General features: G+C 50.8%; 1 protein-coding gene across 1 annotated transcript; it reads left to right on the top strand.

Moving 5' to 3' along the window:
• The first annotated feature begins 14,446 nt into the window (after positions 1-14,446).
• Positions 14,447-16,311, top strand: Grifin (galectin-related inter-fiber protein). The gene is made up of 4 exons (XM_021163957.2): positions 14,447-14,779; positions 15,070-15,149; positions 15,223-15,382; positions 16,141-16,311. The coding sequence occupies exons 1-4, from the start codon at positions 14,768-14,770 to the stop codon at positions 16,309-16,311; spliced, it is 423 nt and encodes a 140-aa protein (XP_021019616.2). The 5' UTR covers positions 14,447-14,767.
• Positions 16,312-27,400: the final 11,089 nt, after the last annotated feature.

Below are 27,400 nucleotides of genomic sequence, written 5' to 3'. Positions count from 1 at the left end.
CAGGAGGCAGGGGGCCTTGTGCAGGGTTCTGAACGTGCAGAGGTCCTATGATACCCGGTCAGACTAACTCAGCAGCTTCTCTCCATTAGAGGTCACAGACTCCTCATTCTACTGGAACAGCCCTGTTACATACTACTCAGAGTCCTGTGGCCCCAGCAGCCTGGCAGGACCAGGGAGGCCCATGATGCTCCCTAGGAAGCTCTAAGGATGCTGGGAAAGAGCCTTTGGAATCTCCAGTCAGATTGGGAGATTCCTTCTGGCTCCTGGCCCCCTCAGTGCCTCCCATTCATATGCGTTGGTAGGGTGGGATATAAATGGAAGCGGGGGTTGGGGCAGTGAGGGGCTGTGGTGCAGGCTGGCAAAGTCAGGTAGCTGTGGCTTCCTGTGCCTACGGGCTGTGTAGTCCCAGGGCTGGCCAAATACAGGGAGGGAGGGGGTTAACAGTCACTAAGGCTTTATGGGGGAACAGCTGCTGTCTCCATACATGTGGGAGAGGAACATGTGGATCAAGCTGCCAAGGCTGCTCACAGTCTGCCCCCACCCTCATTCAGTCTGTAACGGCAGCACAGCAGCAGGGGAAGGCGCCCAGGGCAGACCTGTCTGGGTCCTGTCATAGAAACTGGGTGAGCCTAGGGGAAGTGGTGGGAAGGGACAGGAACTGGGCAGAGTGAGCAGAGTGACACTGAGCTCTGAGCTGCTATCTACGGTGTTGACCTCTGGGCAGCTGTCCCACAACCCACCTCCCTTCCTGCTCTGCCCTCAAGGTAGTAACACTCATTCCTGTCCCCCTTGAAGGGCAAATGTGGGGACTCCACTTGGCCTCGATGGCCTGTCTGCATAGCTTAAGGTCATGTGAGAAGCCCGTAAGGGACACTGTGGCACCCAGTAAGATCAAGGCAAGCTTTGGGAAATAACAGTCATAGCCACCAAAGGTCTAGGAAGGGGATTTCTCTCCATTTTCTGTTTGAGACATCTCACCCTCCCACCTCTCTCTATCCAATCACCTACTGTCAACTCCCACCCCAGAACCTTCCTAAATGCCTGCCCCAGACCTGATGATGCTGGGGCATAGACCCAGACCACATACCTATCCTTCTCTGGAACCTCAGGGTGGCCACCAAAGCATACCAGGCAGGCAGACAGGGCAGCAGGGAACTAGCTTGTGCAGACTGGATCTCTCCTGGCATGCATACATAGGCTACTGGAGGATGAAGTCGGTAGCGGGTCCTGAGGCTGGGCAGGAGCCATCACAGGACAAGGCAGAACATTTCTAGAGTGGAGTCTACAGAGTGCTCTCGGTGCCCTAGAAGGAACGAGAGGGTATAGTGGGTCTAGGTAGACAGAGATGAAGACAGACAAGACAGGTAGAGTGAGGGACAGAGACAAGGAGACATAGAAAGAGTCAGTGGGACACAGATCAGGAGGGAGGGATGGGTGGGGAAAGTAAAGTGTATCCGAGTCTGGTCCTCAGGGTAGGGGCCTCGATGATAAGGGCTGGAGTAGAGGGGTCCCCTTTGCTCCATCTCTCTATCTCTCTATATCTATCTATCTATCTATCTATCTATCTATCTATCTATCTATCTATCTATCTATCTATCTATCTATCAAGATAGTGTTTCTCTGTGTAGCCCTGGCTGTCCTGGAATTCACTCTGTAGACCAAGTTGGCCTCGAACTCAGAAATCCACCTGCCTCTGCCTCCCAAGTGCTGGGATTAAAGACGTGTGCTACCACTGCTCCGCTTTTTTGTAGGCCTTTTCCCCATCAAATTATCTTTGGTCCAGAGCCAGGGAAATAGATATCCTCCACAAGATGCCCTGTGGCACCCTACCAAGGATCTTCAAGGATCCTTTCCTGGATCCTGTCTTAGAGTCCAAGGCTGGCACATGCCCTGAGCTCACAATAGGAACAGGGAATCATACTCACTCCTGAAGCAGGCAAGTGTTGTATTGTTGATGGGTTAGGACAATACTCACAGTCTTATAGAGGCTGATGTCAGGCACAGGGGTTGCTCATTGTGCCTCAGTTTCCCCTCTAAGAACGTCTCTGAACAGGATGGCGGCTACAGAGAAAATTATTGGTTCCCTGGGTATGTGTGTCTATAGTCAAGAAAGGAGGCATGAGGAGAGGGCTGAATAAAGAGATGAGGAGCTTCAGTCTACCCTGTCTCCTCCCACATCCCCCATAACTCTCTGAATCTTTCCATTCAGCATCCTGTCTACATGATTGAACAGAGAGAGACAGGCAATGGATGGACAGAAGGATGGATGGATGGATGGATGGATGGATGGATAATTGGATGGTCAGAGGAATGGATTAATGGAAGGATAAATGAACAGATATATGGTCAGAGGGATGGATGGATGGATGGATGGATAAGTGGATAGATGTATGGACACCTGCAGTCATAGATTGGGTGATGATAGACCACAGAGGTGGGTGGGTGGGTGGGTGGAGGGATGCATGGAAGGATGAGTGGGTGGAAAGATGGTGTGATAACTAATTTTGGCTTGTCAACTATCAAGATCTGGGAAGAGGGACCCTCAGTTGAAGAATGCCTCCATCAGATTGGTCTGTGGACATGTCTGGCATTTTCTTGATTGCTGATCAATGTAGGAGGGCCCAGGCCACCATGAGTGGTACCTGGTAACAAAGGTAGCTGAGCGTGGCCCTGGAAGTAAGTAATCCACTCAGCATCTCTTCCCCATCGGCTCTGTTTCAAGCTTTGCCTTGAGTTCCTGCCTTGGTTTTCCTCGCAGGTTGACTGTAGCCTGAACTCTGATATTAAACTCTTTCCTATCTACCTTTGGTCATGTTTTTTTTTTTCTTGAAGATTTGTTTATTATTATATGTAAGTACACTGTAACTTTCTTCAGACACACCAGAAGAAGGTGTCAGATGCCATTATGGTTGTGAGCCACCATGTGGCTGCTGGGATGTGAACTCAGGACCTTTGGAAGAGCAGTCAGTTCTCTTAACTGTTGAGCCATCTCTCCAGTCCCATGGTCATGTGTTTATCACAGCCACAGAATGCAAATGAGAACAGATGAGTGGATGGACAGACGGATGGCCCCTGGGCTTACTCCTTGTCAGTCCATTCAGAAGAGGCTGGGTGTTACACTCTGGGTTATAGCACCCAGCTATAGATATAGATAGATAGATAGATAGATAGATAGATAGATAGATAGATAGATAGATAGATAGATAGATTGATAGATCATAGATAGATACATACATACATACATACATGTATACATACATACATACATACATATAGATGATCTAGCAGAGGTCAGGACTTAGACTCCTCAAACGTCTAAGAAACCTCAGTCTCTAGGAGTGTCAAGCTGTGTGACCCAGAACATGAACATTGAACTCGTTGATATGGAAATATCAGGATAGGGATCTGGAGAGATGGCTCAGTGGTTAAGCGCACCTTCTGCTCTTGCAGAGGACCAGGGTTCAATTCCCAGCACCCACATAGTGGCTGGCTCACAATTGTCTGTAACTCTTGTTCCAGAGGCTATGATGCCCTCTTCTGGCCTCCACAGGCATCAAGCATGTGTAGTACACAGGAATACAGGCAGGTAAAACATTTGTGCACATAAAAATAAATAAATCTAAAAAAAAAAAAAAAAAAAAAAAGGCTACTAAGACTTCCTCCAAGCCACAGAGAACCCAGAAAGCTGAAAGGTGGTTGGGGGAGGGGAAGGGGGGCGTCTCTGAGCTGAAAACAGTCCTCAAACCTCTTCGTGCTGTGCCCCTGTCAGAGGGTGGAGGCCTGACTAGCTAGCCATGTGAGGAAGCCAAGCCTTCAGGCTCACCTCCAGATAAATAAGCCCTGCAGAGCCCAGGGTCTCCTCGCCTGTCTGTCCCCTGCCTGCCTGGCACAGATACAAGGACACACAAGTGCAGATGTCTTTCTCTGAACACAGACTCTTGCTGGCTGTAGATATCTCTCCACTCTGCTCCACCTCTGACCTGTGACCTCGGCCATACACTGCCCCTTCCTGGACTCTGTGTCCTGCTATGGCGTTGAGAGCTTGAATCCCTCATCGACCAAAGATGGAGGAACTGGGTTGGTTGTGCGAGGGCTGTGGGGTTGGGTGTGGACCAGGTCCTCCTGAGCCAATTTGGCCCCTGCTCCTGTGTCTGACCCCCACACTTCCTCCCTGTACCCCCTCTGGGGAGGGACCTTAATTAACATCTTCCTGTTCAGTTTCCAAAAACATATTTGGGAGGATTATTTTGCAAAGGAAATGTTTTTGAAAGAATCTTGTGTCCCGTTGTTCCAACCCAGGGAAGTGGGGGCAACGGTCAGAGCAGGGACACTGAGTGAGGCTTTGGGGGACCCTGATGTTTAGGTGAGCAAATCTGATAGACTCCAGCCTTGAGCCCCTCTCAGAGCAACCATCCACCTCCCAAGAGAACCTGGGGTGACAGTGAGAAGGCTGGAAGCCAAAGATGGGAGGCAGACCGTGTGTGTGTGTGTGTGTGTGTGTGTGTGTGTGTGTGTGTGTGTGTATGTGAGTGTGTGTATGTGTGAGTGTGTGTGTTTGTGTGTGTGTGTGAGTGTGTGTATGTGTATGTGGAGTGAGTGTGTGTGAGAGTGTGTGTATGTGAGTGTGTGTATGTGTATGTGGAGTGAGTGTGTGTGAGAGTATGTGTGTTGTGTGTATGTGTATGTGTGAGTAAGTGTATGTATGGGACACACCCTTCACAATCAACCACGGCAAGCCCCAGGTGCATCTCAGGCCCTGTGTCTAAACCACTTATTTTCTTTCTCCTAGGCAAATACTTGAACACTCTCCCACCGTGGCTCTCAGACCTATCTTCCTCTTCTCTCTCCTGCCCCTAGAAAATGCCTTTGGGATCTGGGTCCAACCCGCTTTAACCATGACCTCTGACCTCTGACAGATGTCCTCCGGGACCTTGGGGACTTTTTCCTGTGTGAAACCTGTGTCTGTCTCTTCAGCAGCGGGGACACCTTAAGTTCATGTTATCTTGCCCTTGAACTTGGTCCTTGGAAGATCCTTTGTTTACTGTTTAAATTTCTTATACATTTCCATCCTTCCTGCCTCCTCCCTCCCTTCTTTCCTCTTTTCCTCCTTTGCTTTCTCTCTATACATACGTGCACATGTGTACATGTGGATACTTGCAGAAGCCAGAGGAGGGCCCTGCAGCTGCAGTTGCCCACCTGATGGGGGTGCTGGGCACAGAACTTAGGTCCTTTGCAAGAGCCACAAGAGTTGAGAACCACTGAGCCATCTCTCCAGCCTGCCTTCTTTTCTTCCTTTTCATGGGGGTCTCATGTATGTGGTTCTGAGGATCGAACTCAGGGCCTTGTGTGTGCTGGACCAGCACGCTACCCACTGAGCTGCATCCCCAGCTCCTCCCCTCTCACCTGCTACTTGCTTTGCCCTGCTCCTTCTTATCCTGCTTCCTTTTAATTATTTCTATCAAGGGCTGGAATTACAGACACAAGCTGACTACTTCTTCCCTTCCTCTTCCTCCTCCTCTTCTTCCTCCTCTTCCTCTTCCTCCTCCTCCTCTTCCTCTTCCTCCTCCTCCTCTTCCTCTTCCTCCTCCTCCTCTTCCTCTTCCTCCTCCTCCTTCTTCCCCCTTCTCCTTCCTTTATTTTTGTTTTTTTCAAGACAGGGTTTCTCTGTGTAGCCCTGGCTGTCCTGGAACTCACTCTGTAGACCAGGCTGGCCTCGAACTCACAAAGACCACCAGCCTCTGCCTCCCAAATGCTGGAATTAAGGGTATGAGCCACCACCGCCCAGCTACCCCCTCCCCTCATGTAGCCCAGGCTGGCCTCAAGAAAGATCACCTCCACCTCCCAGATACTGGGGTTTTAAGCATGTACCACCATACTTGGTGTTGTGTGTTATTGGGGGTTGACCTTGGGCCCTGGTGTGTGTTAAGCTAGCACTCTCCCCACTGAGCCCCAACCCCAGTACCCTGTGCTCTTAGTTCCTATCCTGAGAATCATTCACACTGAACCATGCCTGCTGCCACAAACATAGCAGGCTGTTGGCATGTGGGAGGCACCTGCCAAAAACATGAAAGAAATGACTGTCTCCCTTGTGAGAGGGTTCAGGAGACCCCGTGGACCCCGCTGGGACACTGATCCATGAAGTCTGCAGACCATCCCTTGGCTGTCACCTTTCAGTTCTACACCCTCACCCCCACCCCATGATTGTGTGTAGTTTTTTGCTCACTTAAAGCTTCCATCTCAACCTGTCACCTACAGGCCCTTCTTGTCCACTGTGAACCCTCCCACCAGGTCCCGGTCCAAAAGGTGTGTTCCATAAATAAAGAATGTTTCATAAATGTTTGTTGAATGATTAAATGTTGACTCTGTCATGGACCTAGTAGGGTCTAGGAGTAGGGTCTCTTAACAAAAATCCTTTAGCTCAAAATGCATCCCTCATTTCCCGGGAACTTGGCTTAAGTTGGTGAAGTGTTTGCCTAGCATGCCTGAAGCCCTGAGTTCCATCCCAGAGCCTCAGAAACAGAATATGGTGGCCAGTGTCTATGATCCCAGCACTTGGGATGTGGCGACAGGAGGAACAGAAGCTCAAGGGAATCCTTAGCTACGTGGTGAGTTCCAGGCCAGCCTTGACTACATCAGACCTTCTCTCAACAAGAAGCACCCTTCAGTCCCTGATTCCTGTATACCCATGCTCCTTTGCTCCAGCTTCTCCCTAAGCCTCAGTTTCTACCCCATCCTGCCTTCTGAGCCGTAAGCCAGTCTCAGCTCTCCTCTGGCCTCTGGCCCCCTCGAGCTGGGGGAAATTCCACAAGCTTCATCCAGTGCTGGCTACGAAGAGGACATTTCTCAACCCCCTAGGGATTCTCTGAGGCAGGGGTGGGACAGTGGGTCAGAGTCTGCAGCCAGCTGGGGTAGACAAGTGTGAAGGGCATGAGGCTGGAGTTCTTCTGGCAACTTCCCGGGCCTATCTGGGCCTCAGTTTCCCCTTTGAGAACGGAGAGGGGCGGGGGTTGCCCAGCCTGAGGCATGCGCTTCCTGGTCTTTTCTCTTCTGTTCTCTTTTATTTTTGCCTGACTTTGCTTCTTCAAGAGTTTCTAGCTGGGCTGGAGAGATGGCTCAGTGTGGTTAAGAGCACTGACTGCTCTTCTGGAGGTCCTGAGTTCAAATCCCAGCAGCCACTTGGTGACTCACAACCATCTGTAATGAGACCGGATGCCCTCTTGTGTGTCTGAAGACAGCGACAGTGTACTCATATACATGAGATAAATAAATAAATCTTTTATAAAAAAAGGAGTTTCTACCTATCTTTGTTAGTATTGTTTTCTGCTACTTCCCCACCCCCACCCTGCACCCTCCCTCACCCCCATTCCTAGGATTGATCCTAAGGGCGCATGCGCACCACAAAGGCACATTCACAGTGCTTCATCCTCAGCCTTCTGTTTACTCTGTTTACAGAGTCTCACCATAAGTTCCCCAGGCTGGTATCGAACTCACGATCCTCCTGCTTCAGCCTCCCATTACGCTGGGATGACTGGCTACTAACATCAGGCCCTGCCATGTCTACTTTTCTCTGTTGCCTCCTCTTTGTCTCTGCTCGGCCCGCCGGTCCCCATTTCCAGCCCTAGCCATCTCTTCAGTGTTCCTTGGGGCTCACAACTCCTCCCCATCCCACAGATGTCCTGGAACTGGTGTGAGGTTATTTTAGGAGCTGGTGGCTCCCCTGGGTCTTTCCCAAGCGCCTTGGCAGGGATGGAACACATTGGAAGCCAGTCGGCTCTGTCGGGGCAGGCGGCCTGTGCTGCCTGAGGCTGATGGGAGTGTGGTTCAGGGACGCAGCACAGACTTCCTGGTGACAGAGGCTTAGGCAGTGGCCACAGCCTGTCCCTAAGGATTCCCGGGAAGGGCTCATTCCCAACCACAGGGACAATATAAAATGTCTCTCTCTTTATCTCTTTGTTATGTTTTATTTTTGAGTCGGGATCTTACGCATCCTCGAGTAGCCTCCAATTTGCCATGTAACCAAGGATGATCTTGAATTTCAAATTTTCTTCTTCTACCTCTCTGGTGCAGAGACGATGGGTGACCACCAATCATGTCCAGTTTATGCATTTTCGTGCATGTTGGGCAAGCAATCTACCAACAAAGCCGCAGCCCCAACCCCCTTCCCCCCCTTTTTTTTGACAAAAAAATGACCGTACCCTAGGGAGCCATGGAACTCACAGTCCCTCCTGCCTCCGTCTCCTGCCTGCTGAGACTACAGATGTGAACTATCTCAACTGTCACAGAGATTTTTCTATTGCTTATCTTTAAAAAAAATAAAAAGAGCCAGGTTATAGTGGCCATGCCTTTAATCCCAGCACTTGAAGGCAGAGGCAGGTGGAGTTTGAGGCCAGTCCAGTCTCAGAGTGAGTTCTAGGACAGCCAGGGCTACTCAGTGAAACTCTGTCTTGAAAAGAATATTAATAAAGATCGGTGGGGTGCTGGGAAGACGGCTCTGTGGGTGAAGGGCTTGCTGTGCAAGCCTGTGGACCTGGGTTCAATTCCCTAGTGATTATATAGAATCTCAGTGTGGCATGCCTATAACCCCAGAGCTGGGGGGTGAGGGGTGCTGACAGGTTCATGGAGCTTGCCTGCTAACCATTCTAGCCAGATTGGCGAGCTCCAGGTTCCGTAAGAGACCCTGCCTCAAATACAAGACAAAAGCAAGTAGAAGCACTAGTAAGGTAGAGAGTGACAAAAAAAGACAGCTGATATTGGCAACATATCATATGTATATGGGCACACACACATGCATATACCACACACACGTGGACACACACACACTTTTTAATTTTTTTTTTTTTAATTTTATTTTGAGTGCATAAGTGTTTTGCCTGTGCATCACATGCATGACTGGTCCCTGATCAGAAGAGGGCGTCAGATTCCCTGGAACTGCAGTCATAGATGGTGGGAGGTGCCACGTGGGTGCTGGGAATTGCACTGGTCTTCTCTGGAAAAGGCGCCTGGTGCTCTAAACTGCTGAGCCATCTCCACAGCTCTCTGCTCTGACATTTTCTGAGTGCGCAGGGTAAAACTTAATTATATGCTTCACCTAACTCAGCGCGTCAAAACTTATCATTTAAACATGGAATCAATATGAAAATCATTACAGGGATAATTACCAGCAGATAGTAAGTGCAGAAACCAGTGGGCGTTGCTGGGTCATTGCGGCTCATGTATGTGTCATGGGTCGATCTCACCTACCCCCTTTCCTACCCACTTCCTGTCCCCACCCCAGCTCCCACCATCTCTAATGCACCCCCTCCATCTTTATGCTTTTTGGTCTTTATGTTTTTTGAGGTTTCCATATTTGAAAAAAAAAACACGTAACACTTTTTTTTTTTTTTTTTAGTTTTTCAAGACAGGGTTTCTCTGTGTAGCCCTGGCTGTCCTGGAACTCACTCTGTAGACCAGGCTGGCCTCGAACTCAGAAATCTACCTGCCTCTGCCTCCCAAGTGCTGGGATTAAAGGCATGTGCCACCACTGCCCGGCTAACACTTTTTTTTTTAATTTAAATATTTTTTTACACAAGGTTTCATATAGCTGAGGCTGCCCTTGAACTTCTGATTCTCAGGTCTTATATAATAATAAATAGGCATAGTGATGCAGGATTGTAGGCTCAGCACTTGAGAGGCTAAGGCACCCAGGTCTCAGGGAACTCAAGGCTACCTTGGACTAAAGAATGAGACCAACCATGTCTCAAAAAGGGAGGAGAGGGCTGGCCATGTAGCACAGGGGAGAAAGCACTTGTCTAGCATGCATGAAGTCCTGGGTGCCATCCCCAGTACCCCATAACCATGTGCAGTGGTGCTCACCTGAAATCTCACATTCTGGAGGTGGAGGAATGGGGATCAAGAGAGCAAGAGTATCCTTGGGCTACATAGTGAGTTTGAGGGCAGCCTGGGCTACATAAGACTCAGTCTTTGAAGGAAGAAAGGAAGGGATTATGAGCATGCCTTTTGTCCTGATTGGGGAATCTAGTCTGTGTTATAGACTCATATCTCCATGGAATATTCCAGAAGCTCAGTGGGTGCATTCTGTCAGTCTCTCTGTCTACAAGACAAACTACATGAATACAGCCTTCCCAGTGTCTGCTGTGCATGACTGCACTGGTGGTCTATAAATGCCCCTGAAAGGCTGAGTGAGGTAGTGCACATGTGCCACTCAAAAGTGTGAATCTCAGCCGGGCGTGGTGGCACACACCTTTAATCCCAGCACTTGGGAGGCAGAGGCAGGTGGATTTCTGAGTTCGAGGCCAGCCTGGTCTACAGAGTGAGTTCCAAGACAGCCAGGGCTACACAGAGAAACCCTGTCTCGAAAAATCAAAAAAAAAAAAAAGCAGGGCTTGGCTGTGCCCACCTGTCACTCAGGAGCTGGGGGATGGGGTATAGATAGGAATGTCACTGGGGCTTAGGGTTAGCATCTTAGCTCCAGGCTCAGTTAGAGATCCTGTCTCAAAGGATAAGGCAGAGAGAGACAGAGCAGGATACCTGATTCCTCTTCTGGCCTACCTAAGCATGCGCGCGCACACACACACACACACACACACACACACACACACACACACACACATCTTTAAAATAGCCGGGCAGTGGTGGCGCACGCCTTTAATCCCAGCACTTGGGAGGCAGAGGCAGGTGGATTTCTGAGTTCAAGGCCAGCCTGGTCTACAGAGTGAGTTCCAGGACAGCCAGGGCTACACAGAGAAACCCTGTCTCGAAAAACCAAAGCCAAAAATAAATAAATAAATAAATAAATAAATAAATAAATAAATAAATAAATAAATAAATAAAATAATGCTCTTGTTTGGTGAGCTGTGTCCCCTCCCTGGTTCTGGGGCTCAGAATTTCTGCACCTACACCTTCAGCACAGCGTGAAGGGGATCCTCCAGACACTTTATTGTCTGATTGTGTTTACAGCTCTTCCTTCCTCCAATCCAGTCCCAGGGTCTGTTTATAGTGCTGGCGCTTCGGCAGTGTCCCTGGAGCCCAGCATGCATCTGGAGAAAATATCTGGCTCCGTCAAGGTCAGATGTGAGTGGGCAGGCATGCTCTTGCCTGCACAGCTGGCCCTAACCCTGTCTGCCTCAGTGGCCTCCTCAAATTGTTGTTTCTGTGTGCCATACTTCAAAGATGGCTTCACATTGGCTCCTTTCCTATTGGCATTGAGTCAGTTTGGATGGTTGGGAGGGAATCCCTTCAACACCCTCCCCACCCCCCACCTGCCACACACCTCCCAGCACTATCCTCTCTTACAATGTGCCACAACTATCCGGGCATTTTTTTCTTTGACTTGGCTCCTTACTGCCCCCTGGAGGCTGCTCACAGCAATGCACCACCAGGGAAACAGCCCAAAAGGGAAAAGGAAGGTTCTTGTCCAACAGGGTTGTGAACAGATAGGAACACTCTTGATGGTTGCAAAATTAATGGGATACTGGGAAATACTGACTGAGGAGTTTGGCCCAGAAACTGACAGATGTAACCGAGAAAAGATGATTCCCCTTCATCCTGACCAGGAGCCTCCAACTTTCAATCCTCCTGCCTCAGTGCTGAGATTATGGTTCTGTGCCACCACACCCAGATTGTTGTTGGTTTGGGTACCTCCCCATAACCTAACTCCTGTTCATTCTACAACACCCACCCGTAGTGCCTCCTCCTCCCGAAAGCCAACCCAGATGGACCTCCATCCCATGCTTCCAAGGGATGTTTTTAGAGTGGGGACTCGGGCAGGCATACTGCTGGCTTCAAACCTTGGCTCTGTGATGATCTAGCTGTGTGTGTCTGTGCTCCTACATCCTTTTCCAGAATATGGATCTCAGAACCAATCCCAAAGGCTGTCAGCTTCAGAGATGCATGTAAACTGGCCAGTAGGTATCTGACAGGGAGCAAGCCTGGGCTACGCGTAGTGACCACTTCTTAAAAGCAGCCTGGGTGTAGTGGCACAGGTCTATAATCTCAGCACTGAGGAGGCTGGGATAAAACTTGAAAGTCAGAGGCAAGCCTGGGCTAAGTAAGGACATTCTTAGAAACACATGAACAGGGGGGAAAATGGATGAGAGAAAAGGATGAGGTGGGGAGGAAGAAGAGAAGTGGAGGAGCCAGGGAAGAGGAGAGGGGGAGGAGAGTTGGCACTCAGCACTGGCCAGGGTCTGGCCAAGATGTCCGCCTACACCGCCCCCTCCCCCATCCCCATCCTGGTGTAGCTCCTCTCCTAAGCTGGGTGGAGACCAGCTCCTGCTTCAGAACCTTCAAAGTCAACAGCTCCAGGCAAAACCACACATCCGGGTGGAGGTAGGAGGTGTGGGTGCTGCCTAAACGGCAGGTCTGTTAGTCTCAGCCCTGAGTCACCTCACCTGGCAGCTGGCCCACCGGACAGCACAGCATAGAGGACTGCTGCCCGCCACACCATCGAATCTCACAAAGTCCAACCAGGCCAGGGCAGAGGCAGCCAAGGAAGGATCTGGGCTCCCTGACATTGGTGTGGGGGCAAAGTGCATCTTGGGTCTCTCCTTGGCTCATTCTGTCCCCTGGGCTGTAGCTGCCTGGGTCATTGGGAGTTGTCACGGCCTCCTGCTCCAACCCTACCAGACCCAAGTCCCAGCCACTTAGAGGGATGCAAGCACAGGTCTGTGCGACACCATGGGGCAGAGTCCAGTTGTGGGAGCACGTCCAGCCTCCATCAGAATGGCCTGGGGTTCCAACACTTCCCAGAGCTGTAGAGACTAGGCTGGGTAGGGGACGGCCTCCAGCTTTCCTACCACACAGACCTCATAAGCCAGAAGGGGGAGGTTAAGGCTCACAGGGGATGGAGACCGTTAGAAGCAGGCATCTTTGACCTCTCTGCCCCTGGCAGCAAAATCTGGGCCTCATGTCTCAACAGGTATGGGGCTCCCCCGCCATCCCCAGGCTCCCAATTCCAAGCTATGGCCTCTAGGCTGCAAGAGCCCGAGAACAAGGTGCCCACGTCGATGCTCCTCTCATCCTAGGAAAGATGGAGGTGGAGTGGGCTGACCCAGTTCCCCTGCTCAGCCACATCTGTCTTGTTTACCTTCCTTTATCAAGGAGACAGGCGCGCTGGGGGGTGGTGGGGGTGCACTAGGGGGAGGAGGTGGCAGAGGTCAGCATTAGCAACTCCAGCATGTGGCTGCGAAGCACAGAAGGCCACTGGTTCAAGGTAGCCAGGGGGTTAGTACCTGTTCACACTCCTGACTTGTGGGCTTTGACCCCAGCCCTGAGTTCTGGCACCAACCAGCACTGTATTGCACATCCAGAAAATTTAATATGGACATCTCGTCCCAGCAGCATCCCTACATAGGGGAAAGGAGAAGGGGGAAGCCATGAAGCCAGCCTGCACTCTCCTAGTGGGCCCTGCAGCCCAGGGCTTTAGTGTGTGTGGTTTTGAGAGTCTCTCACAGGGACCTGGGACTTGCCAGGGTCTCCTGACTGGCTGGAGACCCCAGCACAGACCACTATGTTCTGTGCCTTGCACAAGTGCTGGGCATCAAACTCAGATCCCCCTACAAAATCAGATCCCCCTACATACTGATGGTACTTCCCACAGGGAGCTTCCCCATGGCCCTCCAGGGAGGTGAGTGTGTGGGGTCTGCACACTCTGCACCCCTAGCAGCCAGCCAGGCAGGTCCAGCAGGCTCACCCCAGGAAATCTCTGTTGCTCTGGGCTGCCCCCTGCAGGCACAGCCAACCCTGCCATGCTAGTGAGCCATCTCTGTGTCCTGCTTGACCTTGGTACCCATCTCTCCCTGCCAGACTGCATCCGTGCAGCGGTACCTGGGAATAGGCAAAGCAGGCCAGAGGCTCAGCCCTGCCAGGGCCTGGAGAGAAAAACGGTGGCAGAGGGGACCCACGGGGACAGGAGAAAAAGAGACGCATGCTTGTTACACACTCATCTACAGGCTTTACCCCAAGGCTCTGGGCTCCCACCACAGCTACACTGTGACCCAACTTCCCCCTTCAGAGAGTCCCAGAGGCCCCCATAACCGCCCCCACAGACTTGGGCTTCTCTCCTCCATCCTTGAGGTGGCCTCGAGGGCCCCAGTGGATCCTTCTCATTGGCTCAGCCCAAGAGGCAGCCGGCCAGGAGAGGCGTGGGGGTGTGGGAAAGGCCCTCCCCATCTGTAGACTGGACACTGGAATGTGCTGAGCAGAGCCAGGCCTAATCCCCATTCATCCCCTTGAGGCCACTGAGCCACTGCAGCGGGGCAGCCCTGGGATGGAAGGGGACTGGATCAGGGACACATTCCCAGTATGGTAGACAGTTGATGGATGGTCAGACAGAGATCATAAGGTCAGCCAGGGTTCCATAGGAGGACACACCTTCTTCACTCTTTGAGACCGATGGGGTCAGTGTGAGGCTCTGGAGTATGGGAGTTGGGGGGGGGACCCTGGTTACACCCTCCCTACAAAGATGGGTGATGTATCCCCAGATGTGCGCAAGACCCTGAATAGTGCTGGTGGCAGAGCCAGATAGACCTGGGGAAGTATGTTGAAAGGACCAGTGTATTCACTGATGAACCCAGGGCAAGAGCGCTGCCACTAAGCCATGTACCCAGCCCCCTCTCCAGCAGGGTTAGCCTGAGGGGGGAGGAAAAATGGGGCACAGAGGTCCATGTGACCCAGACAAGGCCCCTAGAGGTGGGGCCCCTGTGCCCCGCCCCAGCGGGCTCTGCTATATCTCCAGCTGCCTCATCCCCACACCCAGTGGCTGAGGGCAATGACACTGCAGGTGGGTAAGATCCACAGCCCAGGGAGGTTGCAAATGCTGGAGAAGGAAGTGGAGTGGGGGTCGCCTGGTGGGCCACCTACTCCACTATAGAGCTGGGAATGTTTATAGCTTCTCTTCAGCCCCCAAGCAGAGAGGCTGTGGGGGTAAGGTTGGACCACCACACCCAGAGCAACATGGAAGTAGAGGCTTGGGCTTGGTGGGAGCGGGTGTCCCTGAATAAACAGCACACTTGATGGGGAGGAAGGAGGTTGCAGCCCTCTGGGGCTCTGTCCCCTGTGTTTTGCCTTCAGTTTGAAGCCTTCTGTGCAGGGGGTCTGGCCCCTGGCTGGAGCCTGACTGTACAGGGACATGCAGATGCTGGAGAAGACAAGTAAGAGCCTCCCTCACTGGGGTCGGGACCCTCCAGCCACGCTCCTGACCCTAATCACACTCTCCACCCATAGGTTCGAGATCAACTTCTTAACAGACGCAGGAGACATCGCCTTCCACGTCAAACCTCGATTCTCCAGCGCCACGGTGGTGGGCAATGCTTTCCAGGGAGGACGGTGGGGGCAGGAGGAGGTGTCCAGTGTATTCCCGCTGACTCTGGGAGAGCCCTTTGAGGTGATGGGGTCTGCGGGAGGAAGGAGAGGTGGGGTGGGACACCTAGGACCCGTGAAGACAGGGACTGCGGAGGATAAATGCATGGACTGGTGCACCCTGGGAGTTTGTTCACAGGGTGTCTCTCTCTCTCTCTCTCTGGCTACTAACCACCCTCTCTTGGTGAAAAGAGGAATCCCCAGCTAGGAACTCAGGATCAGGTGGCCCACACCATGCTTTGCCAAGTAGCCAGTGTTGTGTTTTATAAAACCTGGCAGGAGGGAGCACCTTGGTGGGCCCGGCCAATGTGTTACCCTGAGGAATCACCACCATGCAACAGGCCTAGCACAAAATGAAGTTTATTGGAGGGAAAGGAAGGCAACGTGGAAAGGGGGCAGAGAAGGACAGAAAGACAGAGGAGAGAAGACAGAAAGACAGAGGAGAGAAGACAGAAAGAGGAAGAAAGGTAGAGGCTGGCTGAGAACCCGTGGAGAAGAGAGAGAGGAGAGGGAGAGAGGGGGAGACAGAGACAGAGACAGAGACAGAGACAGTGACAGAGACAGAGACAGAGACAGAGACAGAGACAGAGACAGAGACAGAGACAGAGACAGAGACAGAGAGACAGAGAGGAGCCAAGCGGAATGAATAGTCCTGGCTCACACTTGGCAGACAGAGCGAAGCTGCTGCTGTTGGGTGGAGCCTGGAGAGATTGCTGACAGCCAAGAAGGCCTCTGTGGTTGGGGCCCAGAGACACCCCCACACACACTTTCCCTTCCCCTCAGATGGAGGTGAGTGCAGACGCAGAACACTTCCACATTTACGCCCAGGAACAAAAGGTGCTCCAGTTCCCACATCGGCACCGACCGCTGGCCACCATCACCAGAGTGCGAGTGCTCAGTGAGCATCGGCTGGCCCAGGTGGAGCTGGCCAAGCGGAGCCTGAGCTGGGGGTAAGGTGCCCGCCATGTCCTCACACAACTAGCCCAGGTGGAACTGGCCAAGTGGAGCCTGAGCTGAGGGTAAGGTGCCCGCCATGTCCTCACACACCGCATTCGGGATTCCTATCTGCCCGATCCCTGGTTGGCTGCCGTATGTCACTTTCTTCTGGCCTTGCACAGCTGTTTCCCTCCCTCACCCACCAGTTGTCCACATCTGGTTAGAACAAGCAGAGCTAAAACCAGAACCTTGGATTCTTGCAGGGATGGGGGCTACTGAGCAGACTGGACCACACAGCCTACAAGAGCCAGCCTTGGCCATCCTGCATCCCCTGCCACCTGGAGCCACGCGACACACCCATGCGACACACACTACACACGTTATAGATGCTGGGAAGCTGAGGCTCTGTGTGAACCCCGAGTTTTACCTTCAATAAAATATGAGCAGGTTACAGTCTTGGCTGCTGTGGAGGTGGGGCTGTTCTGTGGGTCTGTGACAGCCACAGATGTGCCTGCCAGGGAAAGGGGCTTCCTGAGACCAATGCCCCAGGCGCTGGGCAGTCCCTCCCCTTGTCCCCAAGACCCTGGCTGGAGTCTGAGGCTCTATTTCAAAGGGTACTCACTCACTCTCTTACACTCACATGACCCTATCATGGGGTGGAACACGGTGGACAGGAGACTTCAGTCCCTTTTGGCACAGGGTTCAGTCTGGTCCCGTCTAAGACATTCAGAAGCACCGAGCGCTTCCTAGAAGCTTCCTCCTCCCCCTGCTTCCCATTGGAGTCCTTCCTGTTTCCTCTGGCCCCACCTGGACGGGAGACGTGCTCCTGTCCCTGTAGTCTTCTATGTGTGTGCGTGTGTGTATACAGACAGGCACAGGGCAGTGGGAGAGAGGGAGGGAGGACCCTGAGGACCACTGACAGGAACTGGGCTCAGTCTTCAGCTTCCTGGCTCTACTTCCACAAATCCTCCCTCCAGGCGACCAGGGAGGAAAGCTCTCCTGCCCTGGAAGAGCCAAGCCTTCCAACCACCGCCCAGGTGCTCCCTGGGTCAGGCCAGGCAGCCACAGAGGCTCACGGATAGTTAGTTTCCTATGAGCGCAGGTGCATGCACCAGGACAGGACCTAGGTCTTCCTCAAGCACTCTCTGACTTACTGCTCTAAGAAAGGATTTCTCACTGAACTGGAAGCTTGCTGTTTTGGCTAAGCTCCCTTATCAGTGAGCTCTGGGGGTCCATCTGTCTCTGCCCTGCTGCACTGGGATTATAGTCATGGACAGCTTTTTATGTTGGTGCTGGGATTTGAACTCAGGTCTTCATGCTTGCAGAGCAATCACTCTTAACCACAGAGTCATCCCGCAGATTATGTGTCTTTGTTCTTTTTAAGTGTCTGTCTGTCTGTCATCTACCCATTTAATCATCTAGCTGTCATCTCTGTGTATATAACAGCTATTATCTCTGTCTTTCTCTTTTTTCTTTTTCTTTTCTTCCTTTCTTCCTTCCTTTCTTTCTTTCTTTTTTTTAAGATTTTGTTTGTTTGTTTATTTATTTATTTATTCATTATATGTAAGTACACTGTCGCTGTCTTCAGACACTCCAGAAGAGGGAGTCAGATTTCATTACAGATGGTTGTGAGCCACCATGTGGTTGCTGGGATTTGAACTTTGGACCTTTGGAAGAGTAGTCGGGTGCTCTTACCCACTGAGCCATCTCACCAGCCCCCTCTTTTTTCTTTTTTGAGACAGGGTTTCTCTGTGTAGTCCCTGCTGTCCTGGAAGACCAGGCTGGTCTTGAACTCACAGAGAGATCCTCCTGCCTCTGGCTCCCAAGTGCTGCATGCCACCCCTGCCTGGCTTATTTATCTAGCATGTTTTTATCTCCGATTATTTATCATCTATATCTATTGTCTATATCTGTCATCTTCCTATAAGTCTATAGTCTATTTTATGTTTATCTATCGACCTGTCTGTCTGTCTACCTATCTACATATTTAGCTATACTTCCTTTCCATCAGGGAACACACTGAGCCCCGCTTTGCCCCAGGGCCTCCTCACAGCCTCAGGGAACACTGGGTTGGAATGTGACCTTTGCAGGTGAGTTCATGTGAAGAAAGTACTTGGTCAGTACTGACCCAGGCAGGGAGCAGAGAGTGAAGCCACTTTGGAATGGTAGTCCAGGTTGAGTCCGAGCCCTGGTTCATTCTACAGGCAACTCCGGGCCTCTGTCAGAGTGAGACTGCAGAGCCCAAGACCCACAGAGTGCTGTAAACCTGAACTGGGTCAATTCAGGTCCTGAGAGGGACAGCTACCCCCAAGTTCTCTCTAAGGCAGTGGTTCTCAAGCTGTGAGTGGAGACCGTACTAGGGGGCTGAAAGACCCTTTCGCAGGGGTCACATATCTGATACTTACATTACGGCTCATAACAGTAGCAAAATTACAGTTATGAAGTAATATGAACAAAATAATTTTGTGGTTGGGGGGTCAGCACAACATGAAGAACTGTATTAAAGGGTTGCAGCCTTAGGAAGGTTGGGAACCACTGCTCTAAGTTCATAGAGGGGAAACTGAGGCTGAGACAGGAAGCCAGCAGGAGCAAGGAGGGACCATGCCTCTGGAGCCAGGGAGGCACCTGGAGTCCACAGCTGGGCAGGGTTTAGAGAGCTGCTGGCGCCAACCCCCAGGTGGGACAATGGCAGCCCAGAGCCCAGCTGTGCAGCTTCCTGTCTCTGCTCACTTCCCTCCCCTATGTCCTGGCCCAGCTGGCCTGGGGCCCCTTCCTGCCTCCCTTTAGGAGTCCTGGCCTTTGTGTCAGCCACAAGGGGTTGGGGGCTGTCTACAATGTGTCCCGGACAGTCTTTGGCTTTGGTAGCTATGGGGAGGGTGGAGGAGCTAGCTCCTATAGGGGGAGGTATGTGAGGTCGTCAGGCTGCCTGGCTCCTGAAGCTCTGACTGCCCCACTCATTTCAAGAGACAGAGCTGGCTGCTTGCTCAATGTCCCTGGTTCTCAGTTTCCCCACAATGTAAAGCACTGCCACTTCAACAACATGATGCGGTGTGAGCATGGAAAAGCATCAGCAGAAACTTGCATCTTACAAGGTGGAGAAGCCTGGGAACAGGCTCACAGTAGGACAGCACTGATCCCCCCAAAACCCAAGTAAAAGTTGGGTGCTTGACACATATCTTTCATCATGGCACTAGTGAGGTGGAAACAGACCTTTAATGCTCGATGGCTGGCCAGATTAGCCTGTCTGGTGAGTTATTCCCAGAACTCTAAAAGAAGGTAGAAGATATCCCACAGCACAGCACCTGAAGCTTTGGTCTCCATGTGTATGTGAACACATATGTGCATACCTGCACACGCATGTGCACTGTATACACATGATGAGGTGGAGATGCCAAAATCCACATTTAGATATGCATCTTCTTGCTTGTGGGACAGATCCACGAGGGGTTCCAAAGACTCAGTAACATATCCAGAGGTTAGTTCATGTGCTCAAGGTTGCTCAGAAGTGAGAAGAAATCCAGACCCGATACACATACCTGTGCAAACGCTCACACACATCTTTGCTCAATGGAGTGTGAATACACGCATCTATGTGCACCCATATGCACGCGCACACACCTGAGTGTACATGCGTAAACATATTCACGCACACATGACTATGTGCATGCATATCCCTCCCTGGGCCTCCACCCTGGGCCTCAGTTATAGGCAGCTGTGCATGGAAGAGTTCAGAAGGGTTAATCCCACTACAAGGGAGGGAGGCCACTGAGTGTCTCTGCCTTTAGAATGAAGTGCAGGGAGCTAGGATCCCAAAGCACCCCCCCCAAACACACACACACCCCGCTACATGCCCTTGCTCTCACATCTACTATGGATGCCTTCAGCACACAGCATGAACTCAGCATGCAGCCAGGCCAGCTGAGTAACCCATTTCCTTGGCTGGAATGACACCTCATCCAGGAAGCCTCCCCTGATTTCCAGCCAGCTCCTGCAGCCCGAGCTTTCTCCAAGTTTCATCCTCATCCCCATCCCAGCACCGCGTCTACAGGCAGAGGCCAGGTCTACAGGCAGAGGCCAGGTCTACAGGCAGAGGCCAGGTCTACAGGCAGAGGCCAGATCTACAGGCAGAGGCCAGGTCTACAGGCAGAGGCCAGATCTACAGGCAGAGGCCAGGTCTTAGTCCAGCCACAGCCCAACTGCACTGAACTCTGGAAATGTTTGATCAATGAGAAAGTCAATAAACTGAAGACTTCCCTGGAGGAAATCATTTTCTTTTCTTTTATTTTTTTAAGATGTATTTATTTATTTAATGTATATGCATACACTGTGGGTGTGTTCAGACACAACAGAAGAGGGCGTCAGATCCCATTACAAATGGTTGTGAGCCACCATGTTGTTGCTGGGAATTGAACTTAGGACCTCTGGAAGAGCAGTCAGTACTCTTAACCATTGAGCCATCTCTCCAGCCACCTCTGGAGGAAATCATTAAGCTTTGAACAATCTATAATCCTCTACTGCCCAGTTTCTAGGTCACAGGTCTAGAAATGTCTATTGCAGACAACAGGAAGGTATCTGGTGTCTTTCCCCTGTGGCTCTGTGGCCCTGTGGCTCTGTGGCCCTGTGGCTCTGTGGCTCTGTGGCCTTGTGGCTCTGTGGCTCTAGGGCTCTGGGGCTCTGGGGCTCTGGGACTCTGGGACTCTGGGGCTCTGGCTGTCTCTTTCCCCAGCTGTGCCCCAGGACCTTTGCACCAGCTATTCCCTGCACTTTCCTTTGTATCTCAGTCTGGCTGGCTTCCCTCACACCATCACAACCTTTTTAGAGACACATCTAGGATAGTGCAAGCCCTCCTGAGCCCTCTCCCTGTATTTCAGCCCCTTTCTCAAGCCCTGAGGCAAATGAGTAACAGACTGACCAGCAGAGAAGATGCAAACTGGGGCCTGTCTCACCTTCTAAGTCAGGTTGCAAAGATGCATGTTTGGCTTCCAGCCGGGTGAGACAGTGGTGGCACACTCACTGATTCCAGCTCTCAGGGAGGATAGAGGTGAACAAATCTCTGAGTTGGAGGCCAGCCTGCTCTACAGAGTGAGTTCCAGGACTCTCAGGGCTACAACAGAGAAACCCTGTCTCAAAACACCAAAACCAACTAAAAAAAAAAAAAAAAAGATGGCCTTCCAATACTAGGACAGAGCCGAGCTGAGTTCCTGGGCCCATGGGATTTGTTCCCACAAAAAGTGACCTGGGCCCTAGGCCTGTGGTGCAGATAGCACAGACTAGTGAAGCTGAAGGGGGAGGCTGACCCCACCTGTTCTAACCACCATTAGGACACACCTGGCGGGAGCCTCAGCTTCCGTATTTATTTGCCTACTTGGAGCCACAGTCTCATTCCATAGTCCAAGCTGGCCCTAAACTCAGAGCCATCCTCCTGCTGCTGCTTCTTGAGTTGTGGGAGGATTTCCAAGTAGCACCACTCCTGGCTCAGTTCTTTAAAACACGCTGCTTGCAAGGACGGGCGTGGACAGTGCCCAGCAAGTGCAGGGGGCACAGACTGCATGCATCCTCTGCCTCCACCCACCATGACAGCCAGAGGTTAGGCCAGCTGTGCCCTTTCAGGTCTGAGGTCACCAGACCCCCACAGGGCCTGGAGTTCCCATTTCAGGCTCTGTAGTAGTTAGTTGTCCTGCCTCTGCTTACAGCTCCCTGTGGAACTTCGCCTCTGTCTGCATTTAACTGGATCAGCAGGCACTGCAGGAATAAGCTTGAGGACCGCTTAAAGACCATGGGGAGCCTCCCAGCATGGAGCGGAAAGAAGACCAGAGCTGTGGCCTAGGTCAATGCCATGCAGTGGCCCTCCTTGCCTGTCCTCTCTGGTGGCCTTGGATGCCTCCCTGGAGCTTGGTGAGTGATCAGAGCCTGGGGAAGGTATAGCAAATCAAACACGCAAGACGGACAGGCGAGATGGCTCAGCAGCTAAAGATAAGTGCTGCCTAGCCTAACAACAACGACCCGAGTTCAGTCCTGGAGTCCCGCATGGTAGAAGAACCACTTCTCACAGATTGTCCTCTGACCTCCATACATTATGGAATGAGCCCCTCAGACATTTACAATACATGAGCACACAAAAAATAAAGGTTAAGGTTAATATGAAGAAAGGCAGTTGTCAGAGAAAGAAGGGAAACACTTCCCCCTCTTAGATTCATCTAACAGCATGAGTGAGAAAAGCCCCTATATGTGTAAAAAACAAATAAAAGTGGAGGATGCCTTACACGGATCACACATGCACCTGGGACCCAGCGTTTTGGGGGCTTTTTGCTCAGCTCAGTAGCCCACTCCTGTTCTCAGGAGCTCTCTCTCTCTTCTCTCTCTCTCTCTCTCTCTCTCTCTCTCTCTCTCTCTCTCTCTCTCTCTCTCGTGATACACAGAGATCCACCTGTCTCTGTCTCCTAAGTTCTGGGATTAAAGGTACGTGCTGCCACCACCTTTTTTCTTTTTTCTTTTTTCTTTTTTTTTTTTTAAGATTTATTTATTTTATATGAGTACACTGTAGCTGTCTTTAGACACCCCAAAAGAGGGCATTGGATCCCATTACAGATGGTTGTGAGCCACCATGTGGTTGCTGGGATTTGAACTCGAGACCTCTGAAAGGGCAGTCAGTACTCTTAACCACTGAGCCACCTCTCTAGCTCCCTTTTTTTCTTAATAAACTCTTTATTTTTACTTCTAACCATGAGTCCTTGGTACAATTCATTGCCCTTGGTCACAAAAATCTGGTTATCTCCTTTTTTCTTCTATTTATTTATCTGTTTATTTAGTAGTGAGGTGGAACAGGATGCATGCATGGTGCTGCATATGGAGGTCAGAGGACATCTTGTAGGAGTGGTTCCCTCTCTCCACCCTGTGGGTGCCAGGGATATTTATTAAAACAAAAAAAAAAAAGTTTGGGTATGTGGTATATGTCTTTAATCCCAGCACTCTGGAGGCAGAGCACCCGAATATCTGAGTTCAAGCCCAGCCTGGTCTACATAGTAAGTTCCAGGAATACACAGAGAAACCTGGTCTCAAAACAAAGTAATATTTAGGACAGGCCACCATAGCTTGTCAGGGTTTCTGGAGCTGGGGCAGACAGCTTCAAAAGCAGAAGGTCTCATGTGGGAAACTCAACACTGGAGTAAAGTCCAAGCATAGCTCCTGTTTTGGGAGGAATGTGAGTCCTGACAGAGCCTGTAGGAGTGTTCCACATATGGAATGTTCTGCAGAAGGGACAAAGAAGCTGGCAAGCAAAGCCTGAAATAACCTTAATATCCATGAAGAGGGGATCTAATAAATAAGCCACCTCTGTGGGGTGTGGCTCAGTGGTAGAGCCCCTGCCTAGAATCCCCCAGTGAGGGGCTGGGGGCATGGCTCAGTGGTAGAGCCCCTGCCTAGAATCCCCCAATGAGGGGCTGGGAGTGTGGCTCAGTGGTAGAGCCCCTGCCTAGGATTCCCCAGTGAGGGCCTGGAGGCGTGGCTCAGTGATAGAGCCCCTGCATAGAATCCCCCAGTGAGGGGCTGGGGGCATGGCTCAGTGGTAGAGCCCCTGCCTAGAATCCCCAAGTGAAGGGCTGGGCGTGGCTCAGTGGTAGAGCTCCTGCCTAGAATCCCCTAGTGAGGGGCTGGGAGTGTGGCTCAATGGTAGAGCCCCTGCCTAGAATCCCCCAGTGAGGGGCTGGGAGTGTGGCTCAGTGGTAGAGCCCCTGCCTAGAATCCCCCAGTGAGGGACTGGGGCATGGCTCAGTGGTAGAGTTCCTGCCTAGAATCCCCCAACAAGGACATGGTACAGCCTGTAATCTCCACACAGTTCAAAATAATCCCTGGCTACAAACAGGGAGTCAAAGGCCAGCTCCACCTACTTAAAACTGTCTCAAAAAAAAATAGAGAACTGGCCGGGCGTGGTGGCGCACGCCTTTAATCCCAGCACTCAGGAGGCAGAGGCAGGCGGATTACTGAGTTCGAGGCCAGCCTGGTCTACAAAGTGAGTGCCAGGACAGCCAGGGCTACACAGAGAAACCCTGTCTCGAAAAACCAAAAAAAAAAAAAAAAAAAAAAAAAGAGAGAAAATAAAGTAAATATACTCATTAGGACAACAGTTGCCAGGGTTCCAGGAGGGAGCACCAGTGGACGGACGATGAGGAGCCCCAATGGCTCCTCTGCAGCTCTGAGGCCGGAAGCAGTGCTCCTGACAGTTGCCAAAACCATTGAACTCCACAGCACAAAGGGGCACCTTCACTGTATGCAAATTTTTAAAAACATTAGCCAGGAAGCCAGGGGAGCCGGAATGGAATGCAGCCTGCACAAGGGATGCTAATTGAATTACAAACGTGTGACATCATTCTTGAACAGGGACAGGGTGACAAAGGGGCTGATCTAAGCAATTTGGGACACTATTCTGTCCAAAGACTGTAAGACTGGGGAGGGAACTAACCGTGTACCAACACTGGGTTTGGGCGGGTGTAGGGGTTTTTCTCACAGGAGTATTGTGGCTTGGCAGTTCTAAAACCTATGGTCTAGGATGGAACGAAGAGAAAAATAGATTGGAGATGGGGGGGGGGAGCACTCCACTTCCCATGCCAGAGAAAGAAACAAGGCTCAGACAGATTAACAAGGAATGCTGGGACAACAGGACAGCCGCAGGCAGAGGCTGGACTCCTGCCTTACTCCGTAGGCAGAAATTAATGCAAGCGCCATCAGAACACTGAATAGCCAGGAGTGGCTAAAACTGTTAAATTCTTTGGGGGGAAAATGTGGGATAGAGGGCGAACTTCCTGGGTTTGGATTAAACAATGGCTTGATGAATAGAATCCCAAAAGTCCGGGCAACACAGGAAACACTAGAAGGTGGACCTGATCGCTATTTAAATGGATGGGTCAGGAATTCTAGCAGGAGCATGATGAGGCAGTCCACACGATGGGGAAGGTATTTGGAAGTCAGGTGTAGAAGGGTGCTAGGTGTGATGGTATGTGGCTGAGGTGGCATTTATGGAGAGGCTGAGGCAGGAGGATTTTTGTTGCTGTTTGTTTTGATTTTGGATATAGGGTTTCTCTATGTAGCCCTGGCTGTCCTGGGACTGGCTCTGTAGACCAGGCTGGCCTCGAACTCAGAGATTTCCCTCCCTCCCTCGTGCTTCTGGGAGCTGGGATTAAGGAGTGTTCCACGCCGCCGCCCAGATGAAGCAGAAGGAGTTCCAGGCCAGCTAGGACTAATGAATGGTGAGACCCTATTTCACAAACAAAACAAAAGAATATAAGTAAGAGTTGTATATTGAATGTACAAAGAAGTCGGTAGCAACAGCCAACAGTCTGATTTAGAGATGAGTAAAGAAAAAGGTGGGAGGGGTGTGTGCAGGGAGACACCTGAATGCACTCATCAGTGCACACACAAGAACACACACACAGCACATGCGTGTACACAGCACAGAGTAGCTTTTCTGTCCTAATATATATATTAGGGAGGAGGATAGGAGGGAGGGAGGGAGGGAGGGAGAGGATTGGCTGCTCTGAAACTTGATCAAACTCTCTCAACTCACTCTGCCTCCAAGTGTGGGGATTGGAGTCCGGTACCATTGTGCCTGTCCTTTCTGTTCTATCTTACCACGTGGACGCACTCTGCATGGATGGAGCGATGGCTCAGCAGTTAAGAACACTTGCTGCTCTTGCAGTGGGCCTGAGTTCCGTTCTCACCCCCAACATTCAGAGATTCACTACTTCCTGGAACTCCAGCTCCAAGGGATCTGACACCTTCTTCTGGCCTCTGCAGGTTCCTGGACACACATGGCAGATGTGTGCACACGTGCACGCCCGCGAGTGCACACACACACACACACACATACCAATAAATTTTTAAAAAAATGTTAAGGGGCTGAGGAGATGGCTTAGTGGTTGGGAGCACCAACTGCTCTTCCAGGGGTCCTGAGTTCAGTTCCCAGCAACCACATGGTGGCTAACAACCATCTGTAATAGGATCTGCTGCCCTCTTCTGGTGTGTCTGAAGAGAGCAATGGTGTACTCATATGCATAAAGTAAATAAATAAATCTTTTAAAAAATGTTAAAAGCACACAGTCATTTGAGATGGCAGCTTTTGTACATTGGGATCTGAGGTTGAATGTTGAAATCCAGAGCTCAAGGACATCTGGTGAACCCCTGGGGACACTGGAACAGTCTGTGACATTAACAATAGAATTATTTTAAAAAATATTTTATTTAGCTGGGCTGTGGTGGCACACACCTTTAACACCAGCACTAAGAAGGCAGAGGCAGGTAGATCTCTGAATTCAAGGCCAGCCTGGTCTCCAGAGTGAGTTCCAGGACAGCCAGGGCTATACAGAGAAAACCTGTTTTGAAAAATAAGAATATTTAAAAAATATTTATTTATTTTATGTATGTGAGTACACTGTAGCTGTCTTCAGACACACCAGAAGAGGACATCATATCCCACTACAGATGGTTGTGAGCACCATGTGGTTGCTGGGAATTGAACTCAGGACCTCTGGAAGAGCAGTCAGTACTCTTAACCACTGAGCCATCTCTCCAGCCCCCAAAAGAAATCATATTTATTGCAGGCACTGCCGTCTCCAGGCCTGATAAGTTTGATCCCTAGAACCCACATTGGAAGGAGAGAAATGGGTTCCACACAAGCCACAGCATGTGGATAAAACACATATCTTCATGATTATGTGTGTACACCTGCACATATGTGTGCCCCCATACACACATGGAGAGGCAGAGATGCCAAGGTCCACATATGAGTACACATCTTTTATTTTCTTTTTTTTTCCAGAAAATTTTAACAGATTTATTTATAATTGTTATATAGCTGAACTGCTCAAATGTGTTCACTGAAACATTTTGCTTGCATTAATGCTTTACATCTTGCATTTATATTAACAATTCACACACAAATGAACGTGGAGAAACTGCCAATGCCTGATTCTGTCCCCTGTGTTTCCACTCGCAATCATATACTTAGGTACCTTTGACCTCATGGAAAAAATATCTAGCATTCAGAACTACTGATAACAGGAAAAAGAGAAAAAAAAAACTTTGAGAATGAAATGTTTCCCCTCATAGTGGACTC

The sequence above is a fragment of the Mus caroli genome, unplaced genomic scaffold (genome assembly GCF_978045245.1).
Source record: "Mus caroli unplaced genomic scaffold, Mus_caroli_1 scaffold_4, whole genome shotgun sequence".
NCBI lineage: Eukaryota > Metazoa > Chordata > Mammalia > Rodentia > Muridae > Mus > Mus caroli.
The sequence above is the reverse complement of the archived record's forward strand: the minus strand, read 5'-3'. Positions and strand labels throughout refer to the sequence as shown.